General features: G+C 39.2%; 1 protein-coding gene across 2 annotated transcripts in view; it reads left to right on the forward strand.

The window, feature by feature from the left end:
• The window catches only part of zfpm1 (zinc finger protein, FOG family member 1), an 87,803-nt gene that overhangs the window by 30,673 nt on the left and 29,238 nt on the right, over positions 1-27,892 (forward strand). For both annotated transcript variants that reach the window (XM_017691001.2, XM_017691008.2), the window contains exons 2-3: positions 10,002-10,145; positions 17,361-17,492. In XM_017691001.2, the coding sequence (XP_017546490.1) occupies positions 10,002-10,145; positions 17,361-17,492 (276 nt within the window). The remainder of the gene's footprint in view (positions 1-10,001; positions 10,146-17,360; positions 17,493-27,892) is intronic.

Below are 27,892 nucleotides of genomic sequence, written 5' to 3' on the forward strand. Positions count from 1 at the left end.
ATATCAGTAAACACATGCGTATACGCACTCACACACACTCTTTGTATGAACATTGTCTTCCAGACGCTGACATTCATTCTGACCTTCAGTGAAAAATTTGGAAATACTGATACACATTCTATGCAAGAAGAGAGCTTTGGTTAGGGGCGTCATCTATTTGCATATTTGTATTTGTTTCTTACCCTGTGTGTGCATCTTTCTTATACTCATTGGTAAACTGCTTCATTGTTTTGGCAGTAAGAGTGTTATCATGTATGCTGTTTCTAAACGTGTCACTACAATAACTGGGTAGTAATGACTAAATTGTGTAGATTTATCTAAAACCCATATCTGTTGGCAGAGACAGGCAGAGAGAGAGAAAGTTGACTTTTAGGCAGTGCTGTGTTGGCTGAATTGCTGGAATTAGTGTTGAGTGCTGAGTTGTGTCTCTCTCAGAAGGTAAAGTGTCTGAGGGAGAAACAATATCTTCTCTGTCATTAAAAACATTGTGTCCCTCAAATTGTAACTTTATATGAGTAATTGTGCATCATTTCTGTTGATTCATTTATCATTAAAATATTAACACAATGTAGAGAGCAATTTCTAAATATAAAACAAATAAAAAATTTAGGGGAAAAATGAGGGACTGCTAAGTCCTTCGGTTCAGTGGGTAAGCAAAGCTTGTGAAGGTGGTGACCTGAACGTGACTTCTGGGGGTGAAGAGGTCAGGAGGTGGAGTGTGTACTGTGACACCTCTTGTGCTGGTGAACTGAAAAGAATGCCTGGCCTGCCTCACCTGTTGTCATATTTGTTACATTTGTTTATAAAAAAAAAAGTATTCCTCAATTCACTTGCTGATATAAATTATTCCTAATGATATTTTACATTTGTTACATTTGTGAATAAGTGTGAATGGTTATAAATCTTATCAAAGATTTCCTATGAAAAAAAAAAAATCAGGTCTTTTCCTCAGATCAGCAAATCAGCTGAAGTTTGATTAAAAATGCATTATGTGCACTCGCAAGTCAGTCTTCTCACCTGGAACACAGGCTAATTAATGTCTGTGGTAAATGTCACTAAAATTTAAATACCAACTTGATACCAATTATGGGCTGATACCAAGGTGTTAATATACCCCACAGGCCACTACAAGTTTGGAAGCAACAGTGACTTTGCAAAAACATGAATGTTTTGATCTTTTCAAGATTTAATAACTAATAATATATTCATTTACACAGTAGGGAAGGATTTGACTAAATGTCCACAGCAATAGTGCCAAACTAATTCTTCATTTGTTTTGCTCCTGATGACTGTCCTGTTTTAACTTGCTGTCATATGTAAGAGTTTGAACACTCCTTGTCACATTACATTCAGTGTTGATTATGGAAATAAGTTAATTCGTCTACAGTGAGCAAACCTAAATATATTTTCTGCACAGTTTTGATTATTTGCTGAGTTCAGCATATGCCATGTGTCATAACTAATCCCCCTAGTATGTTAAGTTCTGCTAATAAACAGTAATTATGCATTAAACTGTGCAGAAGTGTCTTCTCTTCAGAGGATGTGTGTTGTTTTCACTTAGAAAACACGTCATTTCACTAGGGGTGAGCAAACCTTTCCATACGACTATACCTTTAATCATGTCCACCTCATTCTCACATTCAGATAATCCTAAAAGCTCAATGAACTGAATCAGAGGAATTCATAAAAGAACCGTAAGGGACTGCTATCATCAGATGCCACGAAGGCTTTTCTTTTAATATGGGAATAGTAGAGTGAGAGCACATCTCTGTAAATTAATAGATATTTTGGAAAAATCAGGTTGACTGTTCCATAATTTTTTTCTGTAGTGTATGTCTGTGCCACCTGTATATAAGCTACAGGAACCTATCGCTGCTGTGGTCATACAGGGAAAAAAAGTATCAGCCGTGTTTTTGCTGGGCAGAGTTTTTGGGTAGAGGAGGGGGATCTGATAGATTGCCATGAGGAGCTCTGTTGATCTGTGTTTGCAGGGCTAGTTTTTCTCTCCCAGGGCCTTGAGAAATACCCCCACGCAGGACAATCCATCTCCACGGCGATGCTGGCCAGCTTGTAGCCACAGCGATATCACTGCCTACAATCTCACCTGCCCTCTGCGGACACAAAGAACAATTTCCAGAGTGGTGGGGGCATCAGATTTCACCCATGCAAGTGAATGTAGTATCTCTGTGTCTTCATATATATATATATATATATATATATATATATATATATATATGCTTTCTTTTTCCTTCTCTCTGCCTGTCTCTCGTCCCATCGTCTCTCCTGGCTGGCCCGTTATCACAGAGACGGCTCCTGCTCATTAAGGAGTTAATTTTCTCCCCCCTATCTCTGATTAGTATAGTGAACCTAAAGCACTGTGAATTCTTTAAATTTTCCTTCCCCCGTTATCAAAAAGAGAAAAGGGGGAATGGGGGGATATTTAATCGTTTAAGTAGTCTTCCTGGGGAACTGCTGCTTTTCTATTTTTTTTTTTTTTCTCCCCCAGCCCCCCACCCCCCTTACTCCTCTTCCCAGCAATGTAAAGAAATCCTGCTGAAGCCGCCCAGCTCAGTCATGCCGTTTTTAAAGCATGAAGGAAAAAAAAACGACTTGATGAAATTCCACTATCAGCTTCGAACCAATATGCAAAATATCTCGCTGGAAATCAAATAGCTATTATGTTTTCATTTCCACGTCGGCGTATTTGCTTAATGAAGAGGAGACAGATCAGACCGGCAGAGAGAGTCTGCAGGAGCCGATAACCGCGAACGGCTCGCAGCTATCCACACAGAATGACGCTTCCAGTCAGAGAGGGAGAGAGAGAGGGAGAGGGAGAGAGAGAGAGAGGGAGGAAGGGAGGGAGGGAGGGAAGGAAGTAGAAGGAGAGAGAAAGAGAGAGATAGAAGCAAGACAGAGAGAGGGAGTAGGAGAGAGAGAGAGAGAAGGGAGGGTGAGAGACATAGAGACAGATGGAAAAAGGAGTCAGGGAGAGGCACTGAGACATGGAGCAGAAGACAAAGTGAAGGATGGAGAGAAGAGTAATGCAGGAATATTCACAGGATAAAGCAGCTAAGAAATGCAAAGGCTTTTGAAGGAGGGCAGGAAAGGGTTTTGTCAAATGAGAAACAGAAAAGCACGAGAGAAAGAGAGATAAAGGAGAAGGACACCTTTAAACGTACCCTACCTCTTTGCGGTGTCCTGGGCTCAGACTGTTTGATGTTTGATGTTCTGCCGTCAAACTCAGTGAGCTTCAGGCCGGGCCATTTGAAGTGCACTGATGCCTGAACACACGAATAACGTCACCACCTGTCACCGTAATAATCAGCCATCATCATACAAATTATCAGCACGCACTTATGATTTGCCTGATTGAAGTGAGCGCCATTTCCTCCTGTCCTGTTTACCTCATTATTAGTGCGCAACGTTACAGCTGCTTTACGCATTAACTCTACTGTATTCGTCTTTGATTTTCGTTCTTATATCTCCCCATGAAGGCACCACAGTGTGCAACAGTACTCAGAAATACATATTATAATGTTATTGAGTAACTAATAGTTTCCAGTCTGCCACTTCTATGATAAGGTGTAAAGAAGAAGCTGCTTAAAATGCAGCAAACTCTGGAGGGGTGCTTTTTTTCTGCAGAGATGTAGGAAAGTCACAGGCAATATAAACAATTTAGTTCATGGCATTATTAATGAACTTTTCTTTGGCTGTACTTTAGTAGTGATTGTTTAATTATTGTGCTGCGGATAAATTGAACCATATAGTGTTAGCCTAGCCTCGATTATAACCATGAGTTCACTTTGTTTAGTACTGTAGAGTATAATTGATTTCATTGTCTTCCCAACCACCATTATTGTACCATAATGACCATAAAAAATGATGAAGAAACAAAAACTGCTGTTTAGCATTATCTGTCTCTTACATGCTACCTTGCAAATAGCAGAACTATTACTGTGGATTTCATTATGGCTAATGGTAAACTAATATGGAATTTCTGGGGCAAGAATGATAACTGATACCTTCATACTAAAATTACCAACCGATGATTTTACAAGTTGATATTGTAAGCCATATAAGACCCCTTCTACAGATGGATCAATGGTAAACACTCGCATACACATTTATCTTGATGCATTTAGGCAGACATTCATATCCAGCATTTTAATTGAAGTAATAAGTAAAATAATAAAAAAAAACAGGTGCTTATGTAAATAGGATCATACACCTCTGCCTAGGGATGAAAGATTTGAGAAAAATATTTAACTGATTTTTCCTACAAATATTGTAATTTATATAGTGATTATTTTCTGTACATTACTTTTTTGAGGCTGAGGCTAGAATGTTGAATATAGTGTGTCAGACTGCCAGTTAGTTGTAGTTGGGTGGTCAGGTGCACAGCACATGGGTGTTTTGTTCCTTCTGATTGGTCTGACTCATCTACAGGCACCTCACAATATCCATGGTAGGTTATATTTCCCTGCTTAAAATTTGATTTGCTAAGACAGTATATCATAGTTTGAGAACTCTTGAGATTTGTCGATTTCGATGTAAAATGTGAAATTAATCTTTTAGCCATATCAATACCTAAAAGTAGTATATCGCAGTGCTTCTTAAAACGGTCCCCTGGCACACATTTTTGCTCAATCCCAGTTCACTGCAAATTGCAACGAAGGGAAAATGTGGTCTGTTTGGGGACCCTGAAGACCAATTTGAGTACCATTGCTATATCATTTAGCATTGTTTCTATATCAATGCATTATTTACTGCATAATTGAATTGAGGCTATGATGAACTGAAGCATAGCTTCTTGCAAATCTGACAAAGGGCCATAGTGTTTTGCTTCATCACCAGCAACAGACTGCACCTGTATGTGTGTTGTGTTGATGCCATGCTGCCATTCACACTGTGGCAGGGTAAAACGCACCAGCCCTGAGGCTCACACCTTATCTGCAGCTCCAGTGATTCTGCTGACACCCAGCATGGCCAGCCAGGCCGCTGTCCCTCCACTCCAGTGTCTCATCAATCATTTCAGTGCATTTTCACAGGCCTGACCAGCCACAATCAATACTTTCACTACACCTGCCTGTTCGAGCTTTGATCAGTCTGCTCATTTAGGGGTTTCAGATCAGTGCCCAGATCACTCAGGAATATTATATCAGAGTAGCTAATCAAAGCTTGCACTAGCTCCTGAACGGTGGTGTCTTTGGGGATTTCATGATTGCCTACGTGGAGAGAAGGGGACAGTCTGGCCTTCAGCATTACCTGATTAATATTACTAACAGTGTTTTAATGCCCTTGACTCTGATCAATGGGCACACCCTCTTGTGCATGAAATTTCAAGTGAGGTACTGTGATTTGTTCTTCTCTAAGCAGACGCTCACAGTTAAACACGCACACCAAAGCCCACTCTTCCTCTCTCCACCTCTCTTCAGAATGTTCTCTTTCCCCGTTTCCCTGATTGCCTGATACAAGTAAAGCTTTTTTCCTCCTTTTGGGCTGTTTTATAATGTGGTGATTAGTGTGAGAGTATGTGTGTGTCTATGTGTGCTTAATCAGGCTCAGGTTTGATGTGTTGTCTCTGTATTTAATCACCGCTGCTAAGCACACAGGTTTGATGTGGACGAGGCCAGTTAATAAAGCAGTATCTCCTCTTCCTTCATCAGCTCAGCCACTTTGTTCTGCCTGTTCGAGTGGCAGTTAGGACTCAAAAGTCGTGTGTGTGTGTGTGGGTGTGTGTGGGCGTGCATGAGTGTGAGAGTGTTTCTCAATGCTCTAGTTATCTCATTCTTCATTCTCTACCTTGTACTGTATTCTTCATCACTTCAGCGTTAGTCCATTTGGCTAGGGTCAAGATTTGATTGGGTGTTTTGATATTTTATGTGTTAAATGTAAAAAATAAAAATATCCTGATTCAGCACAACTCTAATTATATACTGAACATGGCTTGAAAAATGCATTTCTTTTCACAAACCAAAGACAAATTATGTCTTTGTGCAAGAAAGTAATCTTATAAATCAATGTACCTGAGCTATGAACAGTAGATGGGATAAGTGCTTGTCATTAGAGACACATGGAAGACACAGAGGAGCATTATAGTTTTAAATTTAGAGTACATTTTAAAACTGTTGTTCCTTTTTGGTACAGTTTTGACATCATTACCCCCCTTAGCTCATGTGCAAACCTAAAGCTTGTCCACTGAGTATATTTCCATCTCACATTAGCAGAACGTTGTTCTTGGTAACAGTACTCAGTAGTGCACGGTTGTACTGGTAAAATTCAGCATCTCAACGTTTGGTAATGCTTCACACAAACTATGTGCACATTAAATATTCATGAACAGTACAGCAACACTCCATTACAGTTGCATAACAATTAAATGTATTTATTAATGAGTAACGGACAGATAACATAATGGATTGAAAACATACTCTGTGATGCTTGTACTTCATAATGTGTTCATAAGTAAATTAAAACCTGTTCAGGGAATAAAAAGCCTGCCATGCACATTGTAAACCTTCTCAGGAGAGATCCCAATTAATTATTCTTCATTAATTGTTTATTGCTTTATATGCAATGTAAGCAAATTATAATACAGTCCTTGTTCATGTAGTATTCCTGTAGCATTCATGAACTGTATGGTATTACAGTACAGTCATGTTATTTCTCTGGTTCCATGCTGCTGTGTGAAGGCCTTTTGTTGTGCAGCAGTGGTGCATTGATCTAACAGTGCTTTAGTGAAGTCTTACTGAGCATTGGAGGCTAATGGCTCAGTGTCCAGCTGGAAATGTTACATTATTGAGCTCACATTGTGGCTTGATTCAGTAATAAACTGCAAGCCAGTGAACTGCAAAAGGTTCATGTAATTATTATGTAATTATTCAGGGACCACTAATGTGAATAAATATCTTGAGTATCACGTTCTAGGATTTGTATTTCTTCCCTGAAAATGAAAATGAAAAATATATATATATATTTTAATGTATACATTATCACATTACTGCACATCACTGTGTGTGTTCAGTTTGTTAGTGTCTACACTCATTACTAATGTTCATTTAATGAATGTTTCAAAAAAAGTTATGTAATAACAATAGACTGTTACTGTCCTGTTAATGAATACGCCATGGATGCTTCATGTACATGTTGTTTGTGTAAAGTGTTGCCAAGTGCAAGAATATATCATTGATCATTGATGTATCATTGACTTTTTTGTTCTGTTTTGCTTCTTTTAAAATGATACCAAATCATCTTGCATGGTATTGTAAATGTTCCAAGAAAGGAAGGTGTTCATTTAGTTTTTATGCATTTTGTACAGCTTATTCCAATTTGAAGAGCACCCAGAAAACATGTTCATCGATTGATACGGCTAAAACTGAAAATAATTAGTGCAGTGAGACACCAATACCTGCATACTGGAATACATAATGTATCGCCCATTTCTGTTTATGCTTGCTCGACGAAATACCTTTCAGCCTGTACATTGAAGACAGTAAATCAGTTTACCAACAAAATAAATGACCACCATGTACATATGCTTGAACCACTCATCATTTCTAGTAACTAGTGGTGCTTATTGCTATTTTATAAGGCGAAAGCATTTGTGTCATTTTTCCCAGAATTGATAACAGTGCATGAATAGCCCTGGTGGAATTGCTTTGAGATGACTGAATATCACTTTTTGTCCCTGGGACCAATTCTCCTTGGTTTTAATTGACCACAAACAAATTACACTTGGTGGTGAACGCGTGCAGTAATATCCTTTCCTCCAGCCTGCTGGGAGAGATATGGACTGGCCTGCTCATGAAAGGAAAGAAAGAGAAGAGAGCAGAAACTTTTTCTGCACCATTTGATGTCTGAAAGCAGTGATGCAGCGATTGATTCATTTAACCAGAGCAGTAATGGGAAAGAAAATCATAATTCAAACTTACATTTAAACATGTAATATAATTGGACTTTTTAAACAGAGAAGCCCCTTTGTACAATTATGATTAAAGGAAAATTAATTGTATGAAAATGTCTTCGCAGATATAGAAAATTAGATCGTCCGAGGCTCAGGCTACATTCTAAAAATATTGCATATGGGATCGATCTTTTTTACTTTCCCTCTTTCTCTCCTCATTATTAAGGTCCAAATCTAACTGTGTTAATTTTATCTGAAATTACAGTGAACCATGCAGGCGTGGAAGTCGAAATTAGCCTAAAGATGTTTCATTTACAAAGACAGAAACACTTTGTCAGGGAGCGATTGTTTCGAAGCATTATCTCCACCACGTTTTAATTGCTTTGGAAGTGAAATTAACTGAATTAGAAAAATTGCCTTTGCCTTTTTCTACAAGGCTCTTTATTCACGGGTATTGTTGTGTGCTTTGTATAGATTATAGGCCTCTTTGTTCTAGGAGTGTAAATATATACGCCTCCAGTCACGGCTTTAGCTCCGAACAATCCCCTCCCTGTTCGCTGCAATGAAAATTAATTTACAAACACTGTAAAAATTTTGATTTTTCTTTCTAAGCAGCAGCCATTTCCCAAAGATGCAGTTGTCTGGAACACTGGGTGTCTCTGTTGCCCCTAATGTACTAAGAATGCAGTTTTTTCCTTATTTATGGACTGATTTCTCTTCTTCGCCATACGCAGTCGCTTAGATCTTAATCCTCATTGGAATAATAGCTGTGGCTGAGGGATGAATTAACATGCAGACTTTCAAGGTACCCACTCGGGAGTAATGCATTCGTCCAGTGAGCCTCTGGCTCATGCACTGCATTAGAATAGTGAAGAATAGGCCTGATTTGCACAGTAACTTTTTTTTTTTCCCCCCTCCTCCTGAGGCACTGGTTATTATTGTAGTGATGATGAGCTTTTCTAGCATCTTTTACGGTAAAATTGTAAAAATGAATAACTATACAAATCAATTTATTTCTTTTGTTAAAGAATGTGTTTTAATGTCATTTTTGTAATGTAGTTTGATTATTTTTATATCTTTACCTTTTTGCTAACTACCATATCACGTTAACCGTCTTACTCTAATGTGTCATATTTGTGTTGTAGATCCTAAACAGTTATGATGAAACTACGCAGAGGAAAATGAAAGTCCTTATTTTTTATTATTATTCTGATTACTGTTGATGATGTTTAAAAACATCTTAAAAGAGTAACATTGGGCTACAGTGTTATTCTTCTGTGACCAACTGAGATTATATTAGACACTATTATAGGTGTGAATTAATAGTTTCTAGCATGTGATACAACATATACATCCATTTAACTTGTGTTCAAAAGCTTTTGGGATTTCCATCCAATTAAATCTGCAAAAAAAAAAAGCACTTTAAGGGAATTAGGGCTTGGACTTTAATCAGGGTTTTCCTCCTATAATCATGCACTTTATAATCTTGTATTTATAGTATACCCTCAATCCTTTATAATCATTAATGCAGGCTATCCACATAACTTAAATCCCTCTTAGCGCACAGACTGGGATCTTACGTTAGCATGATATGCTTTTATCCTTATGGTTGTAAGCACTGACTTTGGTTATTTAGGGTTCCTCTCATTTTGGCATAATTTAGCTTTTTCTATTTTCTTGTATTTTTTCTTTTTATTTGAATTGAAGGTAATGTTATATTGTAGATGTTCTAAGTGAAAATAAGGTAACACATTCAATGCAGGGAACAAACAAATTTTGTGCACATTTCAGTGCACAATTATTATTATTTTTTTAAACAGTGGAAAAGAATAAACATATAGTATAAACATGTGTAATTGAACTGAGTGCATCCAAACTTTTTCCATATGATTGTATTATGAAACTAATACACAAGTTATGTTGTGGTTATGAATCTGGGCAAAAGTAGTACGGGGCCACTTATAGGCCCTTGCCATTTTAAGGGGTCTAAGGCTTGATTCAGTAGCCCCACAAGGAAATGAGGTGATGGATTTACATTCTCTCTCTCTCTCTCTCTCTCTCTCTCTCTCTCTCTCTCTCTCTCTCTCTCGCTCTGAAGGTTCTATTGGAGATCTTGACGGAGGTGAAGAGAATCCACCTGATGATGTCAGTCTGTCAGGAGAGGAGGGCGGAACGTCAGATCAGGACGACTCAGCGGAGTGTGACGGCTCCAGTCCCTCCTTTGCACCTCTTTATAATGAAGGTAAAATACACATTGACATCAAGCAAGTTTACCATCATCATCATCATCATCATAGTGAAAAAAAAGCTCATACTCACTGACAGCAATCAGTGTTGTTGTCCTTGAGCTTCGTTAACTCTGTTCATGTGAAGACTGCATGTCGTTCTCAGATATATGTGAGACAAAGTACATTCTAGACATAAGCAGTTGACTGTATGCAAGACCCTTCAGTAAGTACATCATTGCAAACAGGATCGTGCTAGCAGACTCGGACTGTTTTTATTTTCACAAAAGAGTCTTGATTTACCTTTATTTGATTCAAATGTTTGCATATTTTCTGCATATTATGTCTGTCGAAACAAAACCTTGCATCTCAAAACAAGTAACTTTACAGGAGAATAAAAAACATGTCAGTTAATTTAACAATTTTAATTCATGATGTTATTTATTGTGCACAATTTCTATTTGTTTTTTCATCATTAAATTTGGACAAAATGTAAACCACTGCTGGGATGATAAAGTCATGTAAAGAAAAATGACACAAATAGAGAGAAAAGGTTTTGTTCCGACAGCAGCTGTATGTTACTTCAACACAGTTTCACTTTTACATTCTGCACAAAGGGGTTCGTACACACATGAATATCTGCAGTGTCCATCTGATCAGTCCAGAATAAAACAGCACCTAGTGAGACAAGACAGATATAAAATAAGCAGGACAGGATGGACAGTAACAGCAGGTTGAGGAGCCAAGATCTTCTGACATCTAGTTAAGTTGACAATATTATGTTATCTTAAAGGTTTTTGTTGTAAAGAGGAAAGTCCATCAAGAAGAGGGACCAGGTGTCTTGGTATAGTACGCTGTGTTTGCCCCTTAAGATCACTGCAAATTTTTCGATTGGTGAATGTGTTTGTTAAGAAGTTTGTAGATGTTATTTTTTAGCTATTTTTGATATTATTACAAATGGTTGAAACTGTTGGGGTTTTTGAAATACAGAGATACACTGACCGAGCACCTTATTAGGAACACCTGTACACCTTGATATTCATTCAGCCAATTATGTGGCAGCAGTGCAGTGCATAAAAGTATACAGATTTGAGTCAGCAGCTTCAAGTAATGTTTGTCAACCATCAGAATGGGGAAAAAATATGATCTGATTTTGACTGTGGCGTGATTGTTTGATGTAAGAGGTCAACAGAGAATGGTGAAGCTAATTTGTGCTGTCAGAGTGGCTACAGTAACTCCGATAACCACTCTGTACGATTACTGTGAGCAGAAAAGCACCTCAGAATTCCTAACACTTTGAACCTTGAGGTGGAGGGGCTACAAGAGTAGAAGACCACATAGAGTTCCACCAAGAACAGCCAAGAACAGAAAGCTGGGGCTGCGGTGGGCAAGGTTCACCAAAACCGGACAGACGAAGACTTGAAAAACGTAGCATGGTCTGATGAACCCAGATTTCTGCTGTAGTACACAAATGGTAGGGTCAGAATTTGGTGGCACCAGCATGAATCCATGGACCCAACCACCACCTCCACCGGTCTGGACTGTTGACCCTTGCGTAAACAGTCCAGGCTTTTTTAGGTGGTGTAATGATGTGGGAAATGTTTTTTTTGGCACACTTAGAGTCCGTTAATACTGATAAATCATTGCTTGAATGACACAACCTATTTGAGTATTGTTGCTGACCATGTGCATCCCTTCATGGCCACAGTTTGCGCATCTTCTAATGGCTATTTTCAGCTTGATAATGCAGCATGTCACAAAGCAAAAGTCATCTCATCTCAAAGTGATCTTCAGTGGCTTTTCCACTCACCAGATCTGAATCCAGTAGAACACCTTTGGGATGTGGTAGAGCATGAAAGTGCACATGAAAAACTGTCAACAGGGACCAGACTATCAAAGGAATGTTTGCTGTATCTTGCGGAATCCACACAATGAAGAATGGAGGCTGCTGTGAGAGCAAAGGAAGGCCCTAACTATTATTAGTGTAGTGATCCTAATAAAGTGCTCCGTAAATGTAGATCAGTCAGTCCTGTGATAGAGAGGCAGTGTGGCATGTTGCCAGAAAGTAAGTAAATGTGACAGAATTGACTGATATTTTATTCATGGAGAAATTATATGCGTATTTTTTCACCCTTTTGAATGAAGAAAGCGTCGTCAATGTGAAATGTGGAGGTTTGAGACATGTAAATAATTTGAAGCTGCTAATATAATTTAGTTTAAAAATAAGCTTTGCCTTGTAGATTTGTGCATAAAAAAATCAAATCTAATATTTAACTTGTTTGTTCCATGACTTTGAATATATCATTTTTCTACTCTCAGTTGTGGCGCCTGGGGCAGTTAATAAAAAAATAAAAGATATGAATATAAAGTGTACAATATGACATCATGCAGTGTAAGGAAGCTGTTTAAATTCAGTGGTGTTTCTGCTAGAAACAAGATACTTCTGTGAAGGTTTTTGAGCAACAAAAGCCAGTTGCAAGATACAACCTTGAGTACAGTAGGAAACAGAATACGGTAGAATATGGCTCATTCCTGTTTGAATTGCTTTTTAAACGACAGTCTGAGTTTGAATGCAAGGGCCAGGTACTCTGTGTGCACCCCATCTGTCTGTATTCACCTTTTTTCTCTGTTTTTCTATCCTTAGTTTAGGCAATGCATTCTAAGTTATAATTCTGTTTTTCTTTTCTTGATCTGGAAAATTCCTGTTCTTGTGAAATTTGGGGCTGCACTGATAAGAGCCTGTTCGTTGGCTGGCTCTGATAAATACATGGAAACTCTGTCAGGTGCTAATCAGGACTAGATTAGAGATGATCCTCATTTGTGCATGAGTGCAAAAGTGATGCAGTCACCCTTAGAGCGCCTCATACGTTTACATTATGTTTATTTGTGGCAGAAGGAAACTTCAAAACAGATCACTGTATCTTTTCTGTGAATGTCTATGATTTGATCCTTGTCGGTGTTCTCTTTAGCTTTATGAAGAAAAGGGCCACGTCACCATATTGTGCATATCTCTCTTTCTGTCTCTCTCACTCTCTCTGTCTCTCGCTCTCTTGCACTCTCTGGGACTCCTCTGTTGCTCGGTGCTGCTATTATCAGGCTTCTGTAAATCAGCCATGTTTGACGAACCTGCTCTTTCAACCTGCGATCAATACCAGGTCTTTATCAGGCCAGCACTGGCTAATAAAGGCCAGCCTCCTTATCCACCATCTGGGAGAGAAAGAGACAGGCGATAACCACCTGATAACCGCTTCAGAAAAACACTCGACCAGTCACAGGATACACAGTGCTGCTCGGACCCCCCCCCGACCAACACCTGTATTACATATACTTCATATCAATGCTGTGCAAAGAAAAACAAGTATCTCCAATAGTACCTGTACACAAGAAGGCAGAAACCTTCTTTACTTCAGTGTAAGTTAATGGACCGTTTAATTTGGAGCTTTGGTCTATTACTCATGAAACTTGCACACAATCTGAAGGACAACTGCTGTGTTCGAATGATGTAGAAGCATGAAAATCAACAAAAATGAGATCGATATCTCTCTGACTGATGGCAGATCAGTAAACATGTTCATCATATCAAGATGTAAAAGTTTGTTTTGATTTTGAACAGGTACAACAGAATGTTTACATGCCTGTGGAAATATTATTCTTGTAAACAGTCAGTACAGTATACAACTAGTGTAATAACAGTGTAATAACTCTTTAATTGTACATGTATTCTGTATTCCTAGAGGTGTAAATTTTATTTTTATTTTATTTAAGTCAATGTATATACATATGTACCTATACCCCTCAGTTAGGGAGTCCTAACAACTGTGTAAGACCTGTGTAGAACTGTGTAGACCACCAGAACTCACCATCAGATAAACAGTACTAAAAGCTTTCATCTTTCAGGGCTAGGATAAAATCAAGCTCCCTTCTTGCTTCAGGTCTGAAAAAATCCACAGGGGTTTCTGTTCATTCTTTCACTGTGGGAAGACAGCTCAGTGCTATGAGTTTGAAAAGGTGGTCACTGAGAAAAGGAAACGGCTAAAGTAGAAGAAAATTTGCAAATCAAACAAAGAAGAGGTCACTGTCTTAGAACAGTGGACTGATCATCTCACCCAGGCCTCATTGAAAGTGTTTGGGATTACTTGAATCATGAGAAGCAGAAAATGCTTCCAAGATTGAGCTTTGAAGGTGTGAAAAAAAACTCTTTTTCCTAAAAAGAATGGAAGCTGTAATAAAAATGGTGGATACACTAAATACTGACAGATGTATTTTGTTGTTGAGGCTTCCGTGTACTTTCTGCACATGCTATCTACTTTCTTTTCCGTTGCTAAGAAATGAATAATTGAGTGGAAATGGAAATCAAATGAATACACACTGCAGCAATGCACACTTTATAAAGAGAAAAGTGAAAATTCTGGAAGTGGTAGGTTATCCATGTTTTCTCTGGGTTTTACATCACAGTTAAGAATTGTCTTGAAAAAATGGACACACACATGCACTTGCACCATATGTGCCCCATGAGAGGAGCTTGACCCTCTGCTCTAGTAGTCTGTGTGTGTAAAGTATTTCAGCAGTAAGTGAAAAGAAAGCAGCTTTATGAGCAATGAGTGAAAATTGATGCTGGTGAGTCGTACTGAAGCTAGTTGGGTGACTTTGCCCTCCAGGTGTGACAGAGGAAGTTGCACTTATCAGATGAAGATATGTTGTTTGTGTGTGTGTGTGTGTGGTTTTGTGTCTGCGTGTGCGTGTGCGTGTGTGTGTGTGTGTGTGTGTGTGTGTGTGTGTGTGTGTGTGTGTGTGTGTGTGTGTGTGTGTGTGTGTTGTCAAGGGGCAGAACAGGTTGAGGAGCAAGACTGGTGCCAGGAAAGCCCCCCCACCCCACCCCTTTCCCGATACCTGCCGTCTCTGCTCCGATGATATGGGAGATAATATTGATAATATTAAATGCAATAACTGTGGCTCCAGCTCCACTACCCCAGCTCAGCGCTGCAGGATAAAATCAATGTGCCATTCAACGTGATTTATAGCTGAAAATAATAGGACTGTTTAGACTGGGAGGGGATGCGGGGGGTGCATCAGTAGGGCGCCATTCGCTGGGACAGGGACAAAGTACATGTGTATGTGTGTGTTACAGAGGTGTTTAGGTGGACATGATGGTCCCTTGGAGAATGTGTATGTGTGTGTGTGTGTCTGTGTGTGTGTGTGTGTGTGAGAGAGAGAGAGAGAGGTTTATTTGACGATGCAGATCTAATCTCCAGACTGTTACATTAATAATAGCTGGCCTGACTGCGTCACGAAGGCTGACGTTTATGGCTTGTATCGATCGGCAGCTATCGCCGTTTTATCGCTGTGGGAATGCGAGGGTAAACACGGCCTTTGTGCGCCTAGATGAGCTGCCTTTTGGGGTGGGGTGGCTGATTGGGGGGCATGGTGAAAGGGAAAAATGTGCATCAAAATTTAAAAAGCCTCACAACGCATCAATCTGAAGGTACTGATTCACCTACATTGATTTTGGAATGTTAGATCTGATTATAATCATGTTTAGTGGAGTCAAGCCACCGTTAATTAGATAGCATATTTAAAGACAAGTGTGCTGTGCCATTGTGCTGTACAATAAAGAGATATGGGGAAAAACTGATTTCAAACAAAAATGAAACAGAAATGAGAATCAAACTAATTAAATATATGTTATAAAAATGGACTCCTTTTAATCTGTGAATGATTAATTGATTTCATAAATAATGATAATCCGGTCAAACTGTGGGTTTAGAGACTTGTACCTCAAAAACAGGATAAGAGAAAAAAAGAGAGATGAACGCCTCTGCCATGGCTCAGAAGAGTGAGTTTTCTCAGTGTTGGTACACCGGTGCTGCAGCGTGTTTGGGGGGGCAGAGACAAAGAGAGCCAGAGAGAGTCATATCAGCAAGGTGATCATTTTGTTCAGAGGGACTTACTAATCACCTTCATCAATGAGTGAGAGATGCACTGTGGCTCTCACACTGATGACAAGAATTTGCCTTAATGAAAGGCACACTCTTACGGCCTGTTAAGAGGCCTTTCTTCAGCTTTTTTGCTCGGTAAATCAAAAGCCTGCGTGTGTGTGGGGGTGTTGGGTTACTGCCGTATGAAGACTTCTCTTTCATCTGCCTTTGATCATCAGACGAGAGCCACCACACACGTAAAGAACCTCTGGGTAGTTAGGGGGTAGCAGTATCATGTCTGTAGGCGCATATACACACACACACACATCCTTATAACACTAATTGTATGTGAATTGATGATTTCCTCTCAGACAGCTTCTGTACTTTACTCAAGCTTACTGTAACTTAGTTATAAAACTGGCAGTTCCAGATTCTAAAATCTGATTGGCTGAATCATTTTTTAGAGCAACTGTAAAATACGTGATAAATGCACACATATGACCACATTGTAATAATTACATTTTGTTCTTGGTCAGCCAAGATTGTTGATGGATGTAAAAATGCAGTTTTGTTTAAGCTGAGGGGTTGACAACCTATCACAACTAGGCTTAAAAAAATAGGCTAAACTGCTCATTCTTTAATATTCCGTAGAAACCTTTTATAGCATATTGTTTTATTGTTCTCATATGTGAAATATTTTATTTCCTTTGGTCCATATGTTTTTTGAGCCTTTTTTTCTGAAGTTTTTATTTTATTTCCTTGTTAATCAAACCTAATATGGGTAAAATAGCTAAAATCATTATCAAATTAAATTTAATTGTCCAGTCTTTTGGCTACATGGGACAGTAAATTACAAAATCCTTGTTCGTTTTGTGAATAAAAATAAGAAAATTGCAGATTATAATCATAAGAGGTCAGAGGGTTACTGTTAGTCATCTGTGGCATATATAACTGTACAGAATTTAATCACTTTAAAGCAATAAAAACAGGTTCTTTGGCTCTTTTCCTTACTAAATCTAGTTGTTGAACATGAATGGATTGAACATAACACATTCAGTAACTACTATAAAACTAATATATAATTTACGAAACTGAGGAATTGATAGGCAGGCTTGCATCTTGGCCCTTGGGGTTTAAGGGGTTAAACTTGTCTCCCCTTTCTTGACCAAGCATGTTAATGTGGCTAAGAGTGAATGGAAACCATTTAAGCACCAATTAGAATGATATGATTTTCATGGTGGTCGTTCATCATTTGTTGCTGTTGGATTTTTTTGACAGATCTTTTCCTTTCAACTCCTCTTCTTCTGTTTCTAACAGAACCTACAACACACAAGTCTCCAGGCACGTCAGACACCGGTGAGGACGATGAGAAGGGGCGGAAGCGCAGCAGTGAGGAGGAAGAGCAGATGGAAGAGGATGAGGAAGTGGAGCCAAACTGGAATGGGCCAGGTCAGTGTGGCCACCAGTGTACTTAAACCTGTCTCTGTTTTATGGGCTGATGAATTATGAGTGACTCACACTGTACAGTGTCCTTGTTGTCATAGACAAGGAGTCATCAAGTAGTCACACCCTTTCCTGAACTATCTGTAACTTTATGGCGTACAGCACTGGAAAAGACAGAGACCACCATTCATTTACTTAGATTTTAGTCACTGAGATTTTCATTCAGTTCATTCAATTTTTTTAACATCAAGGGAGAAACGCAGTAAACATGCATACGAAGGAAAAATACAAAAACTAAATATTTCAGTATTTAATTTGTCCACACTTTACTTTGCCTTTATTACAGCTTCCATTCTTTCAAGAGACTTACAGTATTCCAAGAAAATTTGCAGGGATATTTTTTTTAACACCTCCAAAGTTCAGTCTTAGAGTCAGTTGCATTTTCTGCTTCTTACCGAAGAGACATTTTCTCAGGGTTTTGTGTATTTGTGTGTTTTCTTTAAGTAAATAAATAGAGTGGAGCTTGATTTTCTCCTCTCTCTCAAAGATGAAAAGTTTAAGCACTGTTTATCAGATCATGACAGTCTGGGTGGTCTTATTTCTAATCTCCTTAGAAATATATATTGATGAATGAATAACTTACTGAAGCCTCAGACACGTCAAGTTTGTAAATGTAAGCATCATTTTAGGCAGGACAACTTCAGTATGTGTTACCTGTAATTTGCAGTTTGCATTTTAAACACAAATAACAGTGATGAGAGAAAACTGTACAAGCTTAATTGTCCAGCGTGTAACAGAATCATTTAGTGCCGAATGATGCAGCATAACCCACAAGATTACCGTTCATGAAATGATTTAATTTTCTAATAGACTGGGTAAGAAATAGAGATGGGAGTTGTATCCCTCTAAACAACATCCACTTGATTCGAAGCAAGATAACTTAGGCAAGCAGAATATCATCATAAAGACATGATCCCAGTGCCCCTGATTGCTTCGTTGTCCTTGCTGCCACAAGTTTAAATTCCCTTTCAGCCTCTGATGATGATGATTGGACCTACTTGGATTCCCCTGTGTGTTTAAGATTGACATTATTTGTTGTTGTTTCCAGTGTGAGCCCTGTCAAACACAGTCGTGTATGAAGTCAGCCTGCTTAGGATTGTCTGAATAATTGAGAGAATTTGATGTCATCAGTAAAGAAGAGATTAGACACTTTTAAATGTGACTGTTACTTACATAATTATCTATAGCTGCGTATGTTTTGCTCAGTTTGACTGTGAAATTTTAAGTTTCATTTAGTTCTATTTTTTTTTTAATCTTTGTCTAGAATGTGTCTGTATATGTATGTTTAATTCTTCAAATTGAGTGTGTGTTTATTATCACGGTGTCCCAGCCTGTCCTTTTAACAGTAATTGGAACAATATTAATTGCTGTGTGGTTGCTGCTTGATGGCAGTGCTGGTGATGGGAGTGAGATAGGCTTCTTTTTTTTTTTTTTTTTTTCCGCTCCTCACAAACTAACTGCCGAGGGAGAGAGTGAGGGAGAGGGAGAGAAAGAGAGAGGGGGAGCAGGAGAGAGATAGCCCTTCTATCACTACTGGAGCAGACGCTGCCTTTATCAGGAGCACGATTGGCAAAAGGGAAACTTTGACCGGTCTGAATTTTTCTCTTATCGTCACGACCCAACCCCCCACCCCCCCACTTCCAAGCCCCCTCAACACCAGTCTCTCCATCACCACCAACATCCCCCCACCCCTATGCAGGCATACACTCTTTCCTTGTTGTTTTTTTTCCTCTGTTTTCCTGAATGTCAGGCAGTGGACGCGCGCTTGTTCATACACTGCTTTGCTCTCTATCAGCCTTTTCCCACAACGTTCAGGCGCGTGGAAAAGTGTGTTATCGACCCTCCCCTCATCTTTCACTGTCATTTCGAGGTGTTCTGGTTTTGAGACGCGCATAGGAAAGATCTGGCCTGATCCGATGAGGTCACTTCCTGCTGGACCACAGCTTTGCCTGACCTCCAGGGCCAAACAGTGTGAGTGCAGGTCCAGTGCCAGTGCAGCCCTCCTTTATAGCCTTACATTGTCTTACTATTTCCTGCCATTCCTTCCCTTGCTCTTCTTTTCTTTGTCATATTTTGCCTCATTTGCGAGGCATATCCGTTCTTTCTCAGTTTTCATGCGTTCTGTCGCTCTCTTCCCTCATTTAACCCCACATGACTCCCTTGCTTTACCGCCCTTGCTTTCTAAATATGCTTGTCCAGGCTGTGTGAGGCAGGTGTTTGTCCTTGATTTCGCTCTTTATTTCTCTCTGTTGATAATCATGACAGTTATGTCTTTGCAGAAGTTACAGTGTTGACCAAAACCACTGCAGATGTTTTGGTTTTTAAAATGTAGTCTTGTCTGTAAGACAAGTTAGTCCAAAAACAATCAACTTAAAATTACAGCTATTATTTATTTGTGATTAGATGTGTGTTACAGAAAGTTTAGTTATAAGGAGAATAATTCTTTTCACTTTTGTTTTGACCAGTCTATATACCAGTGTTAAGTGGCTCGTAGGCTGTGATTAGAATTTATAGTTACATGATCATTTTCCAGTTTGTATTTATTCTCTTTAATAGAATTAAACAGGCTGTTTTGTTACTGTGCCTTTAAGTTATACATGAGTCACCTTTTGTTCTGATTGGCTGCCCTGTGTTACGCCTCATTCTAAAAGCAGCCTGGGCTTAAAAACTCCTTATAATTTTAGCATGACTGGCAGGGGCTAAACTGTTGTTTAGCGGGGGAGCCAGATTTATATAGAAGCATCACGAAAACAGTGACTTTTAAATATGCAGATTTTTCCATTTAGTTTACAGAAATAGACTGCATGGACTGAGTATTGAACATCATGCTTTGAAACTTTAACAAAATTTACATACCACATCAAACTCTTTTTGTCAGAAAAGTGAGGAAAATTAGCTTTTTCATGATTGTGATTGTTCATAGACATTCTGATTTTGATAAAATACAGGCAGCAGGGATAAAATGCATAAAAGCTTGTTAATAAATATGGTATATTAAATGAAGCATTGTATTAGACAGTGGCCAAATGCATTGCTTCCCTGGCTTAATCTGATGGGGGATCTCTCAGTTCCGAGAAGTCAGCATCTCTTAATTGGTAACGCTCTTAATCAGCAGCGCTGTTGATTGCTTATGTGTTTGGTTAACTGGTGCTGTATCTTTGCAGAAATGTTTCTTATTAGGGTGGGGTTGTATTAAATGGAATGATAGGCGGTGGCTAGGCTCAAGTGTCAGGAATGGGTTGATATGGCAGAGCGGCTTTTTAATCTATAACGTGTCCTGCTGCATGATATGCAAAATAAATTATGAAGAAAAAAAATTATCTTCAGAATGACCTTGCTGGCTGGAGGGTTTGATATTTTCCTCTGTGCTTAAAATTCTTGATATGCAAATGGCCATCACAGTAATCCCTTCTAGCTGCCTGACTGTCGCTCTAGCCTCCTGCTCTGCCCCTCTCTCTCTCTCTCTCTCTCTCTCTGTCTCTCTGTCTCTCTGTCTCTCTGTCTCTCTGTCTCACTCTGTCTCTGTCTCACTCTGTCTCTGTCTCTCTCTCAGTCTCTCTCTCTCTCTCTCTCTCTCTTTCTCTCTCTATCTCTCTCTCTCTATCCCTCTCTCTCTCTCTCTCTCTCTCTCTGTCTCTCTGTCTCACTCACTCACTCTCTCTCTCTCTATCCCTCTCTCTCTCTGTCTCTCTCTCTCTATCCCTCTCTCTCTCTGTCTCTCTCTCTCTATCCCTCTCTCTCTCTCTCTCTCTCTCTCTCTCTCTCTCTCTCTCTCTCTCTGTCTCACTCACTCTCTCTCTCTCTCTCTCTCTCTCTCTCTCTCTCTCTCTCTCTCTGTCTCACTCACTCACACTCTCTCTCTCTCTCTCTCTCTCTCTCTCTCTCTCTCTCTCTCTCTCTCTCTCTCTCTCTCTCTCTCTCTCTGGCTAGACCCTGAACTAAACTAGCTGCTAGCTGAGCACTGAACACTCTTGCCAGACCAGCAATCCATCATGCACCCCACGCCTACACACACAAACACACATTGAAGCACACACACGTACTTCTTTATCCACACCCGCTTTTCAAATTGCGGCAATGAAACATCATAATGTGACGATAATAATGATTATTCTTATTTACTTGGCGTGGTGGGGTTTTATCATATTTAATTATAGCGGATCGAGGGAAGCAGTATATGCATATTATCAATGGCATTTAAATGCTGATAATTTATTTGGGGGAGCTGGAGGTGGCATTGATGAGTGGGCTGGAGGCAGGCTGATAGGTGGCGAGGTGTGGGCCAGGTTTGCCACTGTCAGCAGAGACGCAGGCAAATCTGCATAGGCCTCCTGAAGAGTCCTGAGCTCCGGCAAATTAAAAACATATCAGCACAGTGCAGAGAGAGCGAGGGGAGGAGGAGGAGAGAGGGGTAGAAAAGGAGTGAAAAAAAAGGAGAGTGGGGAAAGCAACGTCAAGCAAATGGAAATTCCAAAACCGAATTTGAAGCTGAGCACATTGGTCAGTTGGTGCTGTATAATGACTTTTCATTGTAAATTTATAATGAGTACTTTTCCGCCTTTTTCTAATCTCTCACAGTGACAAAATGTAAATGTATGTTTATGGGAAACATCAGGTAAATGAGCCAGCCAGTCATTTACAGCTGTACCACATCAGCTCCTCTGTAGAATCCCATAGAGGCTTGCTGGGCACAGAGTAAAGGTATTCTGTATGGGTTAGGGGTGCACGGTCAGAATCAGCCAAGATCGGATTTGAACTTAGGTTTGATTTTTGCTTAAAATAACAATCAACAGTTGGCCAATTTACCGTTTGATTTTGGCTGATTTGTTTTGCAATATTGCGATGTTAAATAACACCTAAATAACACACTGTATCTGAAAGCCTCTTACTTTTGGTGTAACATTTTATTTGATTCATGTTGTTTAAATGGAACATTGATTTATTTTATTTTATTTTATTTATTTATTTATTTATTTTGTTAAAATGCCAGTTTGTTTCATGTAATCACTTAGCCCATACAACGTGAGCTTTAGGTATTAAAAAAAGTAAATAAATAAAATATAAATGAATGTCGTCTAAAAAAACCCACCATTGGCCTATTTTACTGTAAGGAAATTGAATCGGAATCAACTGTAAAAATTAATGCTCAGCGCATCTTTAGTGTAGTGTGCATTTATATTAAAGACTGTTTCTGTTTCTAAGCGGAGATTTTTTGTTGTTTTTGATGTGAATGAAGTCAACAAGAAAATGCCAAAATATCTGTGCAATCAAGTGATTTGAATCTCCTTTTAATTTACCTCATGGGTAGTAATTGCACCCCAGTAAGTGTTTAATGAACATATTTGTATTGTTCTCAGGGAGACAATAGGGAGAGCAGGGTGAAGCTTTTATCTGACACAGTCTACAACACCCGAGTGAAGAAGCAGAATGCGCTGAAGTGTCGTTCAGTCTTCCTCCTGTCTCTATTGTTTCTCTGTGGAATCGCTGAGTCTCTGATCTCCGCGCTGTGCGTGTGGATACAATGTCCAATTCTGCTCCACATTTCAAAGTCAATTCAAAGGCTTCCTACCTCAGGTTATTTCCATCTGCCCATCCTTCTCAGTTCAAGGACGAGTGGCAAAGATCTTTTTCCTTGTGTTTGCTGTGTTTAGCTCTCTCTGTAGTCACCAGGTTCGATGGTGCTATTGTTCTTTTAAGAGCTGCGAATAGAATGATAGTAGCATTTTGAATGTGGCTTTTTTGTGAAGCAGATATAATTATTCTCACTTTTGTGTCCCCAATTATTATCATTTCAGAAGACAGAAGATTTGTGACAAAACGTTATTATAATTGGGGGACACCTGCTTGAGAATGCGTTATTCAAATTTAGATTGCTATCACTTTCACTCATGGTGACATTTGTCCAAAGTCAGTTTTTTAGAGAAGAATTTGCATATGATATGAAAAACAAGCTTCCTTGATTCATTTAGATGTAGATTCGTAATGCCATGCCATGATGGACATGTTTTTGTTTGGCAGCAAGTAGATATTGATTTCACTGGTTTCAGCAAAACATCCACAGAAATATATATGATTATGTTTAAGATCATCTAAGAAATATATGTTATTTAAACATGTACAGACATTATCCCACGAAATGGTAACTTTACATGAGAAGGCAAAAAATTCTTAACACAGTTGTACTCCAGGTTATTTTGGGCCATTTCTGTTGGTGTGTTCATGAAATATGTACTCATTGTGAAGAGCAGCTGCTGTGGTCAAAAAATGTAAAAAAATCTACACATTATTCCAGTTTAGACGTTATTTTGGTAAGTTCTGTGAGTAATTTGGTAACTATGAAACTAAAACAAGTTGAATGAAGAACTAAAGTACTCTATACTAGGGGTCAACCCGATTATTGGCCCAGCCAATAATCTGAGCTGATATTCAGCGTTTTTCTGATTATCGGAGTCAACACTTAAATTTCCTCCTTGTCTAAGTGTTTTTTGTTATGTATGCACATGTCTGAATAAAACCACAATTAAAAAAAAAAACAAAAAAAACTCTTCTGTATTCTGGTCCAATGTCCTGTCCACAGCCTTACTGGCTTGCTTGAAATGTGGATGATGCATTGAGTACAAGCAACCAACACATCTGTGGTCTACCTCTCCATCCTGCTGGCAGTGCTGTTGTATTGGTAGAAATGTCCACTTTCCCAAGGACCACTTGTCGAGTAAATTTGCTCATGCATGCTTTTATAAAGCAGCACCTGACTTCACTTCACAACAAGAGGAAAAGCAAGAACATGCCAAGCTCAGTTGGAAGAAAGCACAGTGCACTTGGTAATTTAATTTTGTTCACTATAGCTGAACACATGGGACTCGTGCTGGAAAACCCTGCCCAAAACATCACATTTGTTTGGTAAGGGTCAGGTTTTGGTGCATGGGAGCAGACATGGTGTACGGACCCATACTGCTTCTGTAGTAGTTAGGAATATGTGTGCCTATAGTGGAGCTTCAGTGGAGGTGGCCAGCTATGCAGACAAGCCTCCAGAAAGCAGCAATTATTGGGGAAATTATTACTTTTCTTTTTACGTCTAAAAAATGAGGTAATCACAACTTCTGGTCATTTTCATCTCTATTTTGTTTTTTCTGAGAAAAGGTTTTTGTGGTTGTTTTTACTGCAAATAACTCCTCTGGGTTTAAAGTTTAACGGTTCAAGGGGTTAAAAATTCTAGAATATTCTTTTAAATGCTACAGTCGTGTCAGTTTTCCTTCCATGTTTGTTACTTTTATCCATAGAACACAACGAGCGAGGGAGAGAGAGAGAGAGAGAGATGATTAACGTGGTGGCGTGATTTCCGTCTTTTGTGAAAGGCAAGTGTGGTAGATCAGAGATCAGTTGAGGTAGGTGGGAAAAGGGAAAAAAAGTGAGTGCCGGCAAGTTAACTGTACTTTTTTTTTTCCTCGCTCTTTTTTAATGGGTGCGTGGGAGGGAATGTGTCTTGGCAGCAGAAACATGTTTTTAAAATGACAGCACTAATGTTCCATGGCAGCGCTGTGGGAAGTTGATGGTTTTCAGTTAGTTGTTGCGTTTATCATCTGCTTTTCTGCAATCTGTCTTTATTTCTTCCTGAGATGTGGCTGTGGTTGTGCGGCGGTGTGTGAGGGGCTCAGACGGAGCTGTTATCTGGGCTTCAGCAGAGCCGGCTCAGCGTCAGACCGTTAACTCTCGTCCCCCCCATCCCTCTCTCCTCTGTCCTCTCCCACCCAACTCCTCCTGCCCTGTGTGTACACACACCACCTCTGTGACACCTCTGTGTTACCCCAAAACCCGCCTTTCACCCCACACAGTCTGGTCACCCTACAGTACAATATCTCCTCTCTCTCTGTCTCTCTGTCTCTCTCCCTTTCCCTCTCTCACATGCTCTCATTTTTCTTTCTTCCTTTATCTCTTTTCTCTCTTTTTTGCTCTCCATTTTTCTTTCTTTCTCTTTTCTTTCTCTTTCTCTTCATTTGTTTTTATTTTCTCTCTTTCTCCTTTTTTTTCTTCCACCTTTCCATTTTTCTTTCTTTCTCGCTCTGCTTTCTTGCTCTTTTCTCTTTGTCTTTTGTCTTTTTCTTTTTCTTTCTGTCTTTCTCTCCCTCTCCTTCTCTTTTTCTCCGCCTCTCCTTCTCTTTCTCTCTCCCTCTCCTTTCTTATTCTCTCTCTCTCTCTCTCTCTCTCTCTCTCTCTCTCTCTCTCTCTCTCTCTCTCTCTCTCTCTCTCTCTCTCTCTCTCTCACTCCCCCATCTCTAGGAGTTGTATTGTTTCTATTATAAGCACTCTCTTCTTTCTCTCATCTTATCATGTTATTTCAGAATAAGTAAATTTCAGATCAGTTAAGGCTGAAATAAAGTGCCACAGTGTATGTACTGTAGCAGCTATACTGGAACAGTTTACCACAATGTTTAATAAGTGGTGCTTTATCAACTGAGAATGAATAGATGTGAGAGAACTTTGCATGTTGGTGTTATAATGACATCATTCTGAGACGCTTCTGCAGCAGTTATGAGAAGCGCTCTCTCTAACTGCTCCAAACAGAGCACGAAGTCACAGCACATGCTTTTTTCTCCTCCTTAGCTAATACCTGTAATACTAAATCAGTGGAAAATTGGTTATTCATGCTCTCATTCAATTCTTCTTAACTTAGAGGAATAGTGTGGCCAGCTTAGTGCACTATGAGAAATGATTCCATGGTAGATGAGACAAACCTCAAACTGCTGTGGCTGAAAGTTGAAATTATATATTTTTACTAGCTTTATTTTAACATTCATTTATAGTCTGACCATAATTCATACTGGCGCATACTAAACACAAAGCTAAACATGTTCTTCTAATTATTGATCAACAGTCATTATTAATTATTATTCTCTTCATAATTATTATTTTCCGTTGTTTTCCCTGGCATGTTTTTCGGATTAGGTTTATAGGAATGTTTCAAACATGTTTGTGCTTGTGGCGCTCTCCCCGATGTGTAAAACAAAGAAGAAGAAAAAAAAGACTTGCACCTACATAATCTTAGAACTGTAACTGCAGCTTGCTTTTTACTGTAGCAGTTTTACATTCCCTGTTTTTTTATTTGTACGTGTATTAAGTGATTGTAATATGATGATACTCTACACCTCATATATTTAAAATCATTTGCAGGAAGCTGTAAAAAAAAATACAGAAATTTTAGATATGTTAAGAATGATAAACAGAGCTGTAGATGAGTCTTTAATGACTAAGCTGTATATCAAGCTTTAACATCCAAATTGCCTCATATTTGAAAAGTAATGCTCAATTTTGTAAATAGAAATGACTGTAAATAGTTACCACATATTGGGTAAAATGTCTGAAAATACTTTCTGATGTCTAACGTATGGTATTGCAACTGTATTAAAATAGGAATAAAATAATAGCAGTTATTAATATGACCTTCGAATGTGAATGTATTAGTGATTAAAATAAAAATCACTGTTGTAGTTACTCCACAAGGCTGCTTTTAATTCAGAGCATTCTATTAAATATTTGAATAAATATTATAATGAACAGTGGGACATTGTAGAAAAATCTTAGTGCTGTACGTCTTGCTCTGTTATGCTATTTTAATGATGTAAGAATGATCATCTGAAAGTATACAGGTCTCCCTGTTTGTAATTGCTCTAAAGTTCAGATAATGTTTTTCTTATGAGTGCATGATTATTCGCTTTTTTTTTTTTTTTTTTGGCTCATTTTCCACACACCTGCACTGTAGTGTGGTGCGGTTGGCTGTGGGATGAGTGTGGTTGAAAGTAAAGTGTAACGACAGTTTAATATATGTCACAGGAAGTGCAGCGAATGTTTGCTGATATCTCTGTGTGAGTGTAAGAGTTCGTTTGTCTGTCCGTATGCAGTATATAGGTTGTCTGCATAATGATTGACTGTGTAGGAAAGTTAAGTGTTAAATGTAGGAGATACCCTGCTCTTATCCCTCAGTGCTCTCTTTCTCCGTGTCACTCTCTCGCCGTGCCGATGATTGAGAGTTGTGGGGGTGTAATCTATAGCGGCATTTCTCACTGCTGTCCCACCGCTATCGGCCTGGCTGCACCATGTGGCCTGGACGCTGGTGGCGGCAGGCGGGACACCGCCACTTCGATTGCGGCCCTATCAGATGCCTGGAGCTTTCCTGCCACTTCCTGTCCCTTCCTGCTCCATGTTTCGGTTTGTCTTTCCTCCCTGCAGCCTTCTATCTCTCCTCCACCAGCTTCCCACTCTGTGTGTGTGTGTATGTGTGCAACAGACACAGCAATCAGTCTTGAGAAGTGACCCAACCAAAGAAACTGGTTGTAAAAAGTTGGTAGGTA

The sequence above is a fragment of the Pygocentrus nattereri genome, chromosome 7 (genome assembly GCF_015220715.1).
Source record: "Pygocentrus nattereri isolate fPygNat1 chromosome 7, fPygNat1.pri, whole genome shotgun sequence".
Lineage (NCBI taxonomy): Eukaryota > Metazoa > Chordata > Actinopteri > Characiformes > Serrasalmidae > Pygocentrus > Pygocentrus nattereri.